The sequence below is a fragment of the Ahaetulla prasina genome, chromosome 1, assembly GCF_028640845.1.
Source record: "Ahaetulla prasina isolate Xishuangbanna chromosome 1, ASM2864084v1, whole genome shotgun sequence".
Classification (NCBI taxonomy): Eukaryota; Metazoa; Chordata; class Lepidosauria; order Squamata; family Colubridae; genus Ahaetulla; species Ahaetulla prasina.
Window position 1 is genome coordinate 28,348,483 of NC_080539.1, and position 14,356 is coordinate 28,362,838.

The window sequence follows — 14,356 nt, forward strand, 5'->3', positions numbered from 1 at the left end:
TTCCTTGGTTCGCTCTGATCTTGGATTTTTTCTTACAGACGTTTCATTCCCCAAACTAGGTCACCGTCATCGGTGATGTTTATGGCTGCATTATTCCCACCGAAGGGAATAATGATCTGAGTTACGGGACCGTCTGCTGCCACCGAATGCCTCCCACCGACCCGTGCGCTCTCACAGGGAGGGACTCCTCAGGGTGCCGTCGGCCAGGCAGTGCCGACTGGCGACGCCCAGGGGAAGGGCCTTTTCTGTGGGGGCTCCCACCCTCTGGAACGAGCTTCCCCCAGGACTTCGTCAACTTCCTGACCTTCGGACCTTCCGCCGCGAGCTTAAGACACATCTATTCATTTGCGCAGGACTGGACTAGGGTTTTAAATTTTAAATGACTAAATTTTAGATTTTGGTTTTAAATTGGGTTTTATTATTTATATGTTTATTTTAAATATTTGGCCTTTATAATAAGTTTTTTAGATGAATGTTTTACTTTGTATATTTATGTGTTTTTACATGGCTGTACACCGCCCTGAGTCCTTAGGGAGATAGGGCGGTATAAAAATACGAATAAAATAAATAAATAAATAAAAGTTGCAAACATCCGATGGCCACCAGATGGGAATCAAGGCATACAGAAAAGACAACATGCTAAGCCTTTAGTGCCATCTATGGGCTTGATTCTTGTAACCAGTTCTGATAGCCTTACATCGGGGGTTTCCTACTTGGCAACTCGTTGGACTTCAACTCCCAGAATTCCCCAGTTCCAGCCGGCAGACGTGAGAGAATGGCTCTCCGAACTGATTCGTCTTTCAACGTTCCTTTAAGCTGACCCTTGTTTTTTACGTACTACGTAAAGACTACGATAGTATAGCTCTACGAAAACCTCCCCTGATCTGCGCACGCGCAGTTCATTTCCTTGCTGAACGCGTGCGCGCCAGAGGCTCGCAGAGTCCGGATCCAAACAACGGAGCAAGATGCGGCAGCGCAGGCAGGGAAGTAGCGCCGTTTTTGGTCTTTATGGTGTCGCTGCTTCTATCCTGGCAAAGCTGGAACGTCGGGAAGGTTCCCTTAAGACTCTCATCTATGGCAGTCACTTCCCGGCAAGTTGACGGTCTTTACACAACTTAGAGTTTAAAAAATAATTGGGGGCGGGGGGAGAAAATAGAACCTCCACGTGTGAGGATAGACTATCTTTTTATTGCTAGCTACAGACACCACGGGACGACAGTTACCTTCGTGTGTACTTGTGGTTGTTGTTTTTTTTGGAAGCGGGCTTCCTTTGAAAGGAGTGCAATGAATATTTTGGGTGTAATTTAAAAACAAATTTTCTTATGCTCAAAACAAGTAGAGATGATGCAAAAATGCGTTGGATATACAGTAATGTGCTTATCGTAGGTTAACAATATCCTCGAATTGAACTAGGCATTTGGTAATTTTATGCAGTTTGTTGGCACAGTACAGATGTAGTTTGCACTGAACTCTTCCAGGATATTTTCAACTTCTCTACATCGTCTACAAATCTGGAATTCCTTGGTAGTCTCCCACCCCAGATGTAAACCAGTCCAGCCCTATTTAATCATAGTACAGACAAGATCACATCCTGTTGTGTTTTGACAAACAACATATTTACCATACCGTAGTTAACTCACCATAGTTTATGGAATTAATCAATTTTCCCAAATTTGAACAATACTCTGAATAAAATATTTACTATGCATAGTACTTGCAGGCTGAAGTACGGTAGCTTCTTGTTGATTAAAAACTTGCATAAATTGAGCTCTTGTTTTAAAAGAAATCTGCATCCATAATTTCATGTGATTAAATATATGCCAGTTAATAGGGACTCTGAAGAGCCAGATCGAGTATCCAATCTGGCCTTCCTGGGTCTTCTAATTGTATACACGTCAACACTACAATTGAGTCCATAATTTGTGTCTAAAAGGCTTCTTCTTCTCAAAAAAGGCTTAGCATAATGTGTCCAAAATATAATTTATGCCTGGTTATTGTACCTGAACTGAGAATTCTGGGTTTATTAGTTCAGTGATGCTTTGGTTTTGTTTTTCCTGGCTATCCATGTTATTCTCCAGAATTTTGTCCAGCACCAAAATTGAAAGGTGTCAATACTCTTTCTGTCCTGTTTTTTCAAAGTCCAACTTTCACTTGTACTATTCTGATCTTTCTAGATTTTGACAAATCACAGCATCTGAATATCTTTTTAAGGTCTTCATGGTTGCTGTACCAAGCGCTAGTCTATGCTTCATTTTTTGACTGGCTTGTTCCTTTACTATTGATTGATGCTAAAAAGCAGAACTATCCACCACTTCAGTATCTTCATTGCCAACTCTAGGTCTGGTTGCTGTACCTATTGACATGAGTTTTGTCTTCTTTATATTTAATTGTCTTCATCTTCTTTATATTAATCTTTGAGGGAGATGGGTGGTTCAGAAATGTGAAACATTAAATAAATAATGTTAATCCGGTTTTTTACACTTTCACTGACTTTCCTTACAAGAGATTGCAGACCATTTGCATTGCCAGGTATCAAGAGTAATATTATCAGCATAGTGCAAGTCATTGATACTTTTTCTTCCATTTTTAAAACCACACTTGCCCCTTATATGCTTAGCATATAGAATGAATAAATAAATAAGGAGAGAATATACAATCTCGTCTCACTCCTTTGCTGACCTGGAGTCAGTCTTTTCTGCTATGTTCTATCTGAACTGTGGCTTTCCCAATGTTTTGGGATTCCCATTTTGCTAAGAACATTCCATAGTTTTACAGTTTATTTTGTTAGTATGTGAAACTAAGGATACTGTGTGATACTTTCCATAAACTGTTAAGTCTCCTTTTTTGGTTTTGGTAGGTAAACTGACCTCTTCCAATATGTTTTCCACTGTACGGTCTTCCAGATTTTTTGGCATTGTTTGCTTAGTATCGTTATCAATTCTTCTGATTCCATCAACAACATTCCTTCCTTTTGCAGAATACACGGCTGCTCTATGCCCTTGTTTCAGAAACACGTCGCTATTCTTCTGTACTGGATTCCATCATAGATGCTGCTGGTTTGTTCCGTGCTGAAAAAAAGCTGCAGCCACATCTGGCAAAGGTGAACAGGTGTGACCATTCCTTATGAGAAGGTTGAAGCTATTGTTCATACAATCTGCAACTCCTTACCTGGAGTTGTTTTCCATTTGGTAACTGCATGGATCATTATGCTTGGAAATGCACAATCGGTGGCTTGTAGGTGACTTCAACCCCAGGCTGCTCATGTGGACAGATTTGGGGGATTCAGCAACAGCAAGCCCCTTTTCTGGTACCTGATAAGGCCTTTGGAAATGGAGAGTGGAATAATGAGAGAAGGGAAGGTTCAACAATATAAATGGGGTGGAATCAGTGGTGGGTTGCTACCAGTTTGCCCGGTTCAGGTGAACCGATAGCGGCGGTGGGAGGCCCTGCCTACCCGTCTGGATGTCATCAAATACGATCTGCACATGTGCAGAAGTGGCACCCGAGTGCACTGGTAGCAAAGGTAAGTGAAACCCACCCCTGGGCAAAATGTAGAAAAAGCATGCAATGTCAGCTATTTGTTTTTTTCTCTTTTGCTGTTCTCTCTTGCCTCTAGAAGTTTTAAGTACTCTATCCATTTTTAAGAAGAAATTGGATAGCCATTTGTCTGGAATGGTATAGGGTCTTCTGTTTGAGCAGGGGATTGGAAAAGAAGACCTTCAAGGTCCCTTCCAAGTCTATTATTCTGCATTTTATTGTGTATTCTTTCTTTCTTTCTTCTCCCAAGCATTTTTCAGGAATTTGTTGGGGCTCCTGTAACCCAAATTCATTAGTCTGTTTTTTAAATGTGCTGTTCATATTACTAGGAGATCATTGCAATGGGTAGCATAATCAATGCAGTATAGTGGTAAAAGTGTTGGATTAGAGTTGAAGGCACTCAACTTCAGGTTCTCCCTCAGCCACAGAAAGTCACTGGATCCATCTTTCTTTCTCAGCTCAGCTTGCAATTTGAGAATACAGATAATTCAGTGATTATATTCAAGATAAATGCCCGCATAATAAGTCTGGAGCTTATGGAGAAAAAGTACCATTTAATTATGACAAGTAAATATATCCATGACTCAGACTATGTTAGGTGTGTCTTTCAATGCCTTCTTTCATTCTGTCTTACTGACATGTCTTACCGAAGACATGCTCTTACTTCCCTGCTGATGCTGTCCAGGTGTGGCCTATGCATCTTCTTAAAAAGCTTTCCTGGATACACTACAGCTGATACCTCCTCAATCCAGTCCAGCTGGATATAGAGCCAGATGTTCTATTCTTAGGCTCAGATCCAAGCTGTTTTCTCCTGCTCCTCTCCTTTCTTAGGTGTTGGTATATGACTTACTCATTGGCAAGGGGCTTCATGGTGGAGGACGTGGGAAGGCCCTGGTATTGAAACATCATGCACGTCTCCAGGCTGAGCTTGCCCGCTTGAAGGTCCAGAAAAAAGTGAGCCGCAATGAAGATCTTCTGCCACCAGCTGGAGACTCTGACAAAGGTAGATGCTTGGGAGTTTTTGGAAGAGGTCAGAGGGTTGAATTTAAATAGACGGCAGTGTTACATCAGCTGCAACTGAAAAAATAGGAATAAAAACTTTGCAGCTTTTGGACAGCCTGTCTAAAGTGTTTGGCCAAATGTGTCTGTTGGCAGCAATTGGGAAGGCTTTAATGCTGTGTGTCTGCAACTAAGGACAGCTAGTCAGCCAGCCAAAGTTGGATTTGCGTATTATGTTAAATCATCATGAGATGTGTTTGGTTTGGCTTCATGTGTTGTGTGAGACAGCCATTATGGTTCATAAAATACGATTTATGAGTTACTGTCCTGACTGAGCCCAGAGAACTGGAGCTTACTTAGGCCATGATGAAACAAAGTAAGTATAATGTGTGAATGAGGGCAATGCCTGTGGACAGTGCTCTTCCAATCCGGCTACAATCTCTATTCTGGCTATGTGAGACGTTGTTCTTGCCGGATCAAAATGGATACAAAAGACAAAGCAGTTACACGCTATGGAAAACCCAGGAACTTGATTTCAGAAGATCCCTCTCTCTGTTTTTTTCCAGCACTTCAGATTCCACGCTATGTCCGAGTGAATTTATTGAAGACGTGTGTAGATGATGTCGTTGATTACTTCAAACGCCAGGGCTACTCTTACCAGGGCAAAGCAACCTGGTTAGTTTAGTCTCCTCCAACCTCTGCTCCATATCTCAGGAATAGGCAGGCTCTCTGTCTGCGGACTGTAGTGTTGCAAACTTTTCAGGAATCCGCAATTGCTCACTGTTCCTCCTCTCACTGTTCCTCACTGTTCCTCCTCCTCCTCTTTTCTTTTCTTTTATGTACACTGAGAGCATATGCACCAAGACAAATTCCTTGTGTGTCCAATCACACTTGGCCAATAAAAAATTCTATTCTATTCTATTCTATTCATGTGCAGCCACAAGGAAGAGACTGAACGCATCCATTTTCATTCTGGCATATCTGCAGTTTATCCTAAAAAACAAAAACAAAACCTAAGTAAAATCCAGCCTGGTTACAATGGATGAGACACGCAACCAGGAAATGCGAGGACTTTAGACTAGAGCAGGTGTGTCAGACTCAAGGTCCATGGGCCGGATCTGGCCCCCTGGATGCTTAAATCTGGCCTGCAAACAGCCTGGAAATAGCAAAAGACAGGCCTGCAGTGCCTCTGGCAACATTCCCCCCCCCCCCCCCCCGGGTTAGAGGGATTTTGAGAAACAACCCAAAAGGAGGCAGTGGCACATCACCGTCAGACCATTGCCAAGAAGACAACATAGACATGCCTGGGTGAATAACTGAGGCAAACTTAGCTTGAAGGAGACTTACTGTCTATACAGATTGTCAGTCATCCAGGTCATAGTTTTATTTTTTATTTATTTATTTATTTTATTTATTTATTTATTTATTTTATTTGCATTTATATCCCGCCCTTCTCCAAAGACTCAGGGCGGCTTACACTATGTCAGGCAATAGTCTTTTTTTTTTTAGTTGTCCCAAAGGTGCTTTTTCAAGAGACCACTGAACCTTTTTGTTTTTCTTTGAAGATGTTTCGCTTCTGATCCAAGAGCTGAAAAAGCTTCTTGGATGAAAAGCGAAACGTCTTCAAAGAAAAACAAGAAAGTCCAGTGGCCTCTTGAAAAAAGCACCTTTGGGACAAGGAGACTTACGTTTGTTTTAAAAGTAGCGTGTGATCACTAGCTATAGTTAAGCTGAGTTTACCCCATAAAATGCTGCATTTGGCACCCTTACTCCCTTTTGGGCCAGATTGAAAGAGGAAGAAAGATTTGGAGTGGGGGGTGGGGGGAGATAGTTTCATTCTCATAGTATAAAAGTAGACCAGGTACATTTGTGCTTGTAATTCTACATCAATTTGTCCAAGTCTCTCTCCCCCCCTCCCATAAGCCCTTTCTTGAAACAACTTTTACTGGTTCTTTTCTCTTCTGATCCTGCTTTCCTGCTGCAGAGCAAGAAGCCCTTGAAATCTCTCCACTGTCAGGAAGCCGTCTTTTCTATTGGGCCTTCAGGCCTGCCACATTTACTGCTGTGGGAAACTGGGAGGGGAGATTGTATGGAGCAGGGAGCATATATAGTCATAATAACATTCCTTTCTCAGAGAGTCAAGGACATCTTCCCCTGCACCTGGAGGTGTGTGACTGGGAGACATCTCCAGTTGGGACGGTGCTTGGATTGGACCATGTGATGGACATGTGGGTGCTGGGGCAGGGACTTGGACTTTCCTTTGGGTGGGGAAAACCTGGAAGCTTTCAGATTCGTGTTTTCCCAGATGTGCCCATATGACATCGCTAATAAAATAGAACTTTGAGGAACTTCAAGCCTCGGGCTCTTCTTTAGTTGGAGGTGTTACTTGGAACCCTGACATCCAACTTAACTGATAGACACTTTCTTCATTGGCGGACAGGCTTACTTGTGTCATGCTGCTTGCATTCAGAGAGCTCTGCTTTCTGGCTCTGCATATCTGGTAGAAGATGGATTTTTTTAGCTTGGGGAAGAAGCAACACCTTTCCATCTTTATCATTTTTAGTATGGAGGAAGCAATCTTATCCAGGAAGAAATTCCTGCTGGACCTCCATCTTCCTGACCTGCTGATCTTCCCTCCTCAGACAGACCTTCATGAGAACCAGCTCTATCAGGCTGGGCACATCATTCTGCAGGACAAGGTGAGTGAAGCTGGGATAGGACACAGTGGCCCAAGGACTTCTCCACCTGGAACAGAGGGAAGGGCTGGTGGATCTGTTTAGCTGGCAGCTGACCTGCCTTGGTGACGTTGCCCAACATAGTTAAGACTCTTTGATGGCCTCCCTCTTCCTTCCAAGTGTAGCTTCTGTCTGGCTTCAGGCTTTTAGGCTTTATACTACGGTTTGAAGTGGTTCCTATTTCACCTTGGCAGTTCGAATCTCACCAGGCTCAAGGTTGACTCAGCCTTCCATCCTTCTGAGGTGGGTAAAATGAGGACCCAGATTGTTGGGGGCAATAGGCTGACTCTAGAGGGCTGATGTAGAGAGGGCTGTAAAAGCACTGTTGAGCGGTATATAAGTCTCAAATGCTATTGCTATCTTGCGATAACTTTTCATTTTGTGAGAAATTCTGCAGGTGAAATACAGAAATGTCAGCTTAGCCTTAATAGGCTGTTTACTTGCCAAAAAGAGAGACAAAGATATATTTTTTAAAACTATAGGCATGAGTGCAGTAGGCGTTAAATGTTTCTTGACAATATGTTTGAGAAGCTGCTATTGAGGCTGGGGAATATGGAAAGAGGGGGACGGGCCTGCCATATGTGGATAAGTGTGCATTTATCTCAGGTGTGTGTATTTTAACCCTAGGCCAGCTGCCTCCCCGCCTTTGTCCTGAACCCCACTCCAGGGTCTCAGGTGATTGATGCCTGTGCTGCTCCTGGCAACAAAACCAGCCAGCTGGCTGCCATCATGAAGAACAAAGGGTAAGGGAAAGGAAGGGCAATACCATTTGTTTATGGAAATGTTTTAGGCAGCATTCTAGGCTACAGAATCCTCTGTGGCAATTCACAGCACAACAGTAATTTCTACAAAGATCTGAATGATACGGATAATGTAGCCAAAGTAGCATTTGCATTAGGCTCCCAGAAAGATCTGGAATAGATTTTGGGAGCATCTGTTCTCTAGGTTTGCATGGTGCTAGCAAGCCCCTCTCCCCCCCTAAAAAAATTCCCCTCTCATCAGGTCAGTTTTGCAGATCTGATTGGTGAATTGAAGATTACTCCCTCTAATGCTGCTTAACATTATATATCTGTCTCTCCATCTTCCTTCCATTTCTTTTGCTCCAGGCAGTCTCCTTCATTTCCTCTTTCCGGAAGCAGAGGTGAAGAATTTTTGCCACTTCAAATAAGACCCCCCACTCCCCTTGACAATATATTCCTTCTGCAGATCTCCTTGCTATAGTTATCTAAATTTCATCCCAGTTGCAGGTTGATATTTTTTTTTTTTACAAAAGAAACAATTGTGGTTGACTGGTATGAGAAAGGACAATTTCAAAGCTCTTTTCTACATTTCTTAGCAGCTTAGGATCTGCTTTCTTCTTCCAGCAGAAAGTTCTCGGTTCTGCAACCTTTCTTCTTACATGCTCTCTTTTGGAATAATGGGAATTTTCCAAGACAAAATTTAATTTATTCCAAATATATAATTTAGATTTTTACATTTAAGATAAAGCAATTTCAACTACTGGCAAAATAATAGTTCTCTATATTCTCTGAATAATATTCAACTATTTCCAGTTATGTTGAAATTTAAATTATCTGAATTATACTAGTGATTTTTATAGAAACTATGGCACACTGTCATAAATATTACAGTATTTTTGTTTAATCCCAAATTTGCAATTTCCATTCACAATTTATTTTTTTGGACTTAGGTGAGCAACCTTAATAAGTCGCTCCACAATTTTTAGTTGTTTGCTTAGTAAAGACTATGATCCCAGTTTAATTCATGTAAATAATCATAGTTATGCAAAACAGCCTCCCCCCAAGAAATTCTTAAACAAAAATATTATCTGTCTTACTTGCCTCTTAAAGAACTTGATAAAACATTTGTTTTGTAATATTCATACATTTGTGCTCATCTGAGAAAAATCACTGGATTTTGCTAGAGGTTTTAAAAATATACCAAATGACACATAACATGTTACTTGTTTATAAATGACACATTAAGAGCATTAAGTCAAGTCTGGATTTGCTAAGAAAGTTTCTGTTGTTTAAATTTAACATCAACTTCAATTTTTTTTACCGTGGCCTCAACATTTCTAGAAAGTTTATTCTAGAGGGATTTGTGACTATAGTTGGATTCACACAAATCATTCTAAAATGTAATATGAATTTTGTTTTTAATTGGCTTACCATGTTGCATGAATGCTGTCATTGCAGATTGTGGATTAATACTGTGTGTGAACCCAGCCAGTTGAGTATTTCCAGCAGTTTAATGACAAAAGTAACTATTAGTTGCAAAACTACTATGATCTTTTTTAATATAACCCCTGGACACCCTCCGGACAGAGGGATGAACTTTGACGTAATAAGCTTCCAGTCTTTGTAGATCTCATGATGAGGTAGATCTCATTTGATTCTTCCAATTAGAAAGCATAAATTCCAAGAAGCCAGGCTAGAGAAAATTAATCCTGCAGATGACTAAACTTTGGATAAACCTTGGAGAGGAAGAGCTGTTTGCGGTGAACTTATTTGTTGTGACCAAGGCCCAAGTAGTGATTACTAAACACTGTTCAGTCCACAACAAACTTATTTTATTAAAACAGCTGAAAATTAATCCATTTTCAGCTTAGTCCAAAACAAATTGTTCATAAACAGTCCTGCGGCCTTATCACCAACCTTTGTTGTCTTTGGCAACCTGCCAAAGGCTTTTCTTGGCAAAAATCCCACAAAGTTCAAGAGATGCTGACAAGAAGCAATGGAATCAATGTTGCTTTTCCACAAAGAACCCAAGGGCTCGTTGCTGCTCTTTTAAGCCTTATGGGAGTGGCCTATCATCTTCTGACCTTACTCCCGAGTTGTCCTCTTTGCTTCAGCTGCCCTTGCCTTTTGGCAGCTGTTCTCATGCATGCACTAGGAATAGGGTCCTCCTGCTCCTCTGCCTCTCTGCTGTCCACCTCTGTATGCTCCGGAGCCCGTGCCTCACTCCCAGATGGCCCTGGCCCCATCTCTGCCTGTAATGCAAAGCCCTCGTCCAGGCCTTCCCCTGACTCCAGGACTGGCTCATTGTCCTCCCCAGCCTCCTCACTGTCTGACTCCACTGCCAGGTCCGCAGGCTGTTGGCGGACCACAACATTATTATTTTTCACCTTTATCTCCTGTGGAGGTAACTGATGTGTCCATGGCCACTCAAAACTTCCTTCTGTCTCTTGAAATGCAGGCAGATCTTTGCCTTTGATATCGATGCCAAGCGGCTGGCCACCATGAGCACTATGTTGGTACGGGCAGGGGTCACCTGCCATCAGCTGGCACACCAAGACTTCTTAGCAACAGATCCCACTGACTCCAAGTACAGCAAAGTGAGATACATTCTCCTGGATCCTTCATGCAGCGGCTCAGGTGAATAAAGGGTGGAGGTGGATTTCCAGCTTGGACTTACATTAAATACAAGCTTATTAAGAAAATGGATGAGAGACCATCAAGGTATATTTTCTCTGCAGCCTGGAATTGGAACAGTCAAGAGTATCCTAAAAGCCATACATTGTGCCTTTTTATCCAAGATGGGAAGCTGACAGCTAATTAGAACAGTTGGAAATGGTTTTTATTTACTAAATCTGCACAACTATTAATCTTCTCATCATTCCCGTCACCCATCTCCTTCCACTTATGACTGTAACTTTGTTGCTTGTAGCCTTATGATTTATACTGATATTGTTTCCTGATTGCTTATTTGTAGCCTATGACTATCATTAAGCGTTGTATCATTTAGTGTTACATTTGTACCCTATGACTATCATTAAGTGTTGTAAGTGTTGTACCTTGATGAAGGTATCTTTTCTTTTATATACACTGAGAGCATATGCACCAAGACAAATTCATTGTGTGTCCAATCACACTTGGCCAATAAAAAAAATTCTATTCTATTCTATTCTATTCTATTCTATTCTATTCTATTCTATTCTATTCTATTCTATTCGGAAGAGGGCCATTTATCATTTGGCTCTCAGATATAATGGTGATTTTTCCAGATTAAGTGTGATAGAACAGAACTGATTTGGGTTTGTATACATAGATTTATAAGTAAAATTTAAAAATGGAACGATAGGGTTCCAGAGCCAAATTTCTCTCTCTCCAGCTAAGAAAAGACAGGTACCTTTATGTAGGTGTCAAAACTGAGAGCCCAATATATGCCAGTGTGCTGCCTCCCTGGTGGCTAGGTTCCAACAGCTAATGATGCATGTGATGTCTGTTTCTGTTGCAGGTATGGTCAACCGCCTGGCAGAGGAAGAAAGCCCCTCCCCACCTATGCGACTGCAGGCACTTGCTGGGTTCCAGCGAAAAATGCTGGCACATGCATTGCACTTCCCTGCCCTTCAGCGGCTGGTTTATTCCACATGCTCGGTGCACAAAGAAGAGAATGAAGATGTGGTGCAGGATGTGTTGGAGCAGGAAGGAAGCGCCTTCAGGTATAAGACGGTGAATAAATCAGGGTCTGCCTTCCTGCAGCTGGTAGAGTTTGACCTGCAAAGTGGGATGGTTCTTCCTCGCCAGTCCCAAAGGTGCTTTTTCAAGAGGCAACTAGACTTCCTTGTTTTTCTTTGAAGATGTTTTGCTTCTCGTCCAAGAAGCAGAGCTGAAGACGCTTCTTGGATGAGAAGCAAAATGTCTTCAAAGAAAAACCAGAAAGTCCAGCTGCCTCTTGAAAAAGCACCTTTGGGACAACCATGACCTGGATGACTGAGAATTTCCATAGACGTCTTCCTTGCTATTTAAGGATTGCTGGTGGAAAGGACTATATAAAGCTAGAAGTCTCTTGGAAATCAGTATAGCTCATCCTCTTCAGTTCTCTCAGGTTCCCAAACGTAATCAAACTAACTGGATCTCTCCAGTGCTTTCATCTTGTTGGCAGTTGATGACAAATACATTTGAAAGCAGCAATCTCTTTTATCTTCTATTTTAGGGTTGGAGCCATTGGGGACAGGAATGACATTTTTCAGTTTCATAGCCATTAAGAACTAAAGCTTCTTAGTTAAACACAATTCTTGGCAACTTCGGGGATATTCCATGTCGATACCTTGGCAGCAGCATAGCAGTGGTTTGCCATGGCCATTTTCTAGGATGTTTGTTTGATTTCCCAGTCTAGAGGCTACCTGGTATTTCCTGGTAATAACAGGGCCTGACCCTGCTTAGCTTTTGGAGATCAGCCAGGGGGTTAGATGCTGCGGTGCTGCTGATTAGACGATTTTGAAAGATGGAAGTTTGTAGCCTGAGTGCAACTGCAAGATAGAAAGGCAGAGGTGTAGAAAGGACAGGGGACCACTGATTTCTGAAAGCACTTCTCTGCTTTTCTTCCTTGGAGATTGGTAGAAGTCCTGCCATCCTGGACCCCTCGTGGCTTACCTGTTTTTCCTGAAGCCAAGTGCTTTCTCCGAGCATCGCCAGAAGAAACATTGACTAATGGATTCTTTGTAGCAGTGTTGGAAAGGAAGCACAAAGCATGTGCAGCAAGGTGAAAGACTGTGCTGGGTGTCTTCTATACAGGTAGTCCTTGACTTACAACTATTTGAGCAGAGTTGGCGCAGTGGTTAAGAGTACCGTACTGCAGGCTACTTCAGCTGACTGCTAGCTGCAGTTCGGCAGTTCAAATCTCACCGGCTCAAGGTTGACTTGGCCTTCCATCCTTCCGAGGTGGGTAAAATGAGGATCCAGATTGTTGGGGGCAATAGGCTGACTCTGTAAACCACTTGGAGAGGGCGGTAAAAGCACTATGAAGTGGTATATAAGTCTAAGTGCTATTGCTATTTGTTTAGTGACCATTAGAAATTAACAGCATGGAAAACAGCGATTTAGGATCAGTTTTCACGCGCAACAACTCTACTGCAGCATCCCCATGGTCATGTGATCAAAATTTGGGTGTTTGGCAACTGGCATGTATTTATGACAGTTGCACTGCCCTGGGGTCACAATTTGTAATCTACCCAGCTGGCTTCTCACAAGCAAAGTCAATGGGGGAAGCCAGATTCACTTAGCAACTGCATGATTCACTTAACAATTGTTGTCATTCGTTTTACAACTGTGGCAAAAGTCACAAAATCAGGCACAACTCACCAACTGTCTTGCTTAGCAACAGAAATGTTGGGCTCAATTGTGGTTGTAAATTAAGGACTACCTGGTGCTGTATAGCATAAATACTCTCTATGTTCTCTGTGCTCTATATTTCTGTGTTATTAACAAAAAGGCATGATTCCCACCTTTTAGAAAGTCTTAAAATGATTCTGGAGGCCAAACCAATGAAGTTTGTAGCTCTCTGCCCTCAACCCTGGCAATGGGATCCTAGTTTTCATAATTGAGATAAGCTTCAATTTATCTGTTTACAAACCTGCATTACTGGGTCCAATAAGCCTTGTGCCAATCTTGATGGGTCAGTCTTGAATCAATCGGCACAGCATACATAGAAACTGAGGTTTTTTTAAGGTGCAGAGGTGATTCTGTCAAAGAACATCTTGTTAGGAAGAAACAGCAATTTCCATATAATACAAGACTCTCAAATGTTACAGGCTGGAAACAGATTTTATTTCTAGAAATAGGGAGCCAACATCCATCTGCCTGTCTTCCCAGTCAGTCATGGGAGAGTCCTTGGTGTAATTTCACATCATCTCTGCACTAGATAAAAGTTCGATTTGCATGGCCACAGACTCCCCTTATGTTACTACTTCTACTCTATGCATCACTTTTTATCTTCAGAGTTTTATTATTTTGCTTGATGGTTTTGTACACTTTGAATTAAGTCTTAACATATGTTTCAGATATTTATGTCATGATTGTATTTTGATATGTAAGAAATAGCTTTCTGTTCTTTGTGGTTTTGCTTATAGTTCTGCAGTGCTGCTTTCAGAGGCTGGCAGTAAATTAGAAACAAATCCCAATCCAGCAACCAGGAAACGAAAAAAGAAGAAACAAATGGCTTTTCCAAATAAGTGAAATTCTTCAGCGGCTTACTGGTCTTTTATCAGTGGCGTTTGCAAGAGAAAGAGCTTGGATGGAAATAAAAATCAACTTTTTAGTCAGTCAGTGTGGACATAGTGAAATGGGAACTTGCAGAATACC

At 41.8% G+C, this 14,356-nt stretch overlaps 1 protein-coding gene across 1 annotated transcript; it reads left to right on the top strand.

Annotated features, from left to right (window-relative positions):
• Positions 1-884: 884 nt before the first annotated feature.
• Positions 885-14,316, top strand: NSUN5 (NOP2/Sun RNA methyltransferase 5). Its single transcript, XM_058164584.1, has 10 exons — positions 885-1,091; positions 2,978-3,100; positions 4,369-4,540; positions 5,103-5,211; positions 7,100-7,235; positions 7,899-8,014; positions 10,470-10,648; positions 11,511-11,715; positions 12,609-12,758; positions 14,125-14,316. The coding sequence occupies exons 1-10, from the start codon at positions 966-968 to the stop codon at positions 14,228-14,230; spliced, it is 1,422 nt and encodes a 473-aa protein (XP_058020567.1). The 5' UTR covers positions 885-965; the 3' UTR covers positions 14,231-14,316.
• The last annotated feature ends 40 nt before the right edge of the window (positions 14,317-14,356 follow it).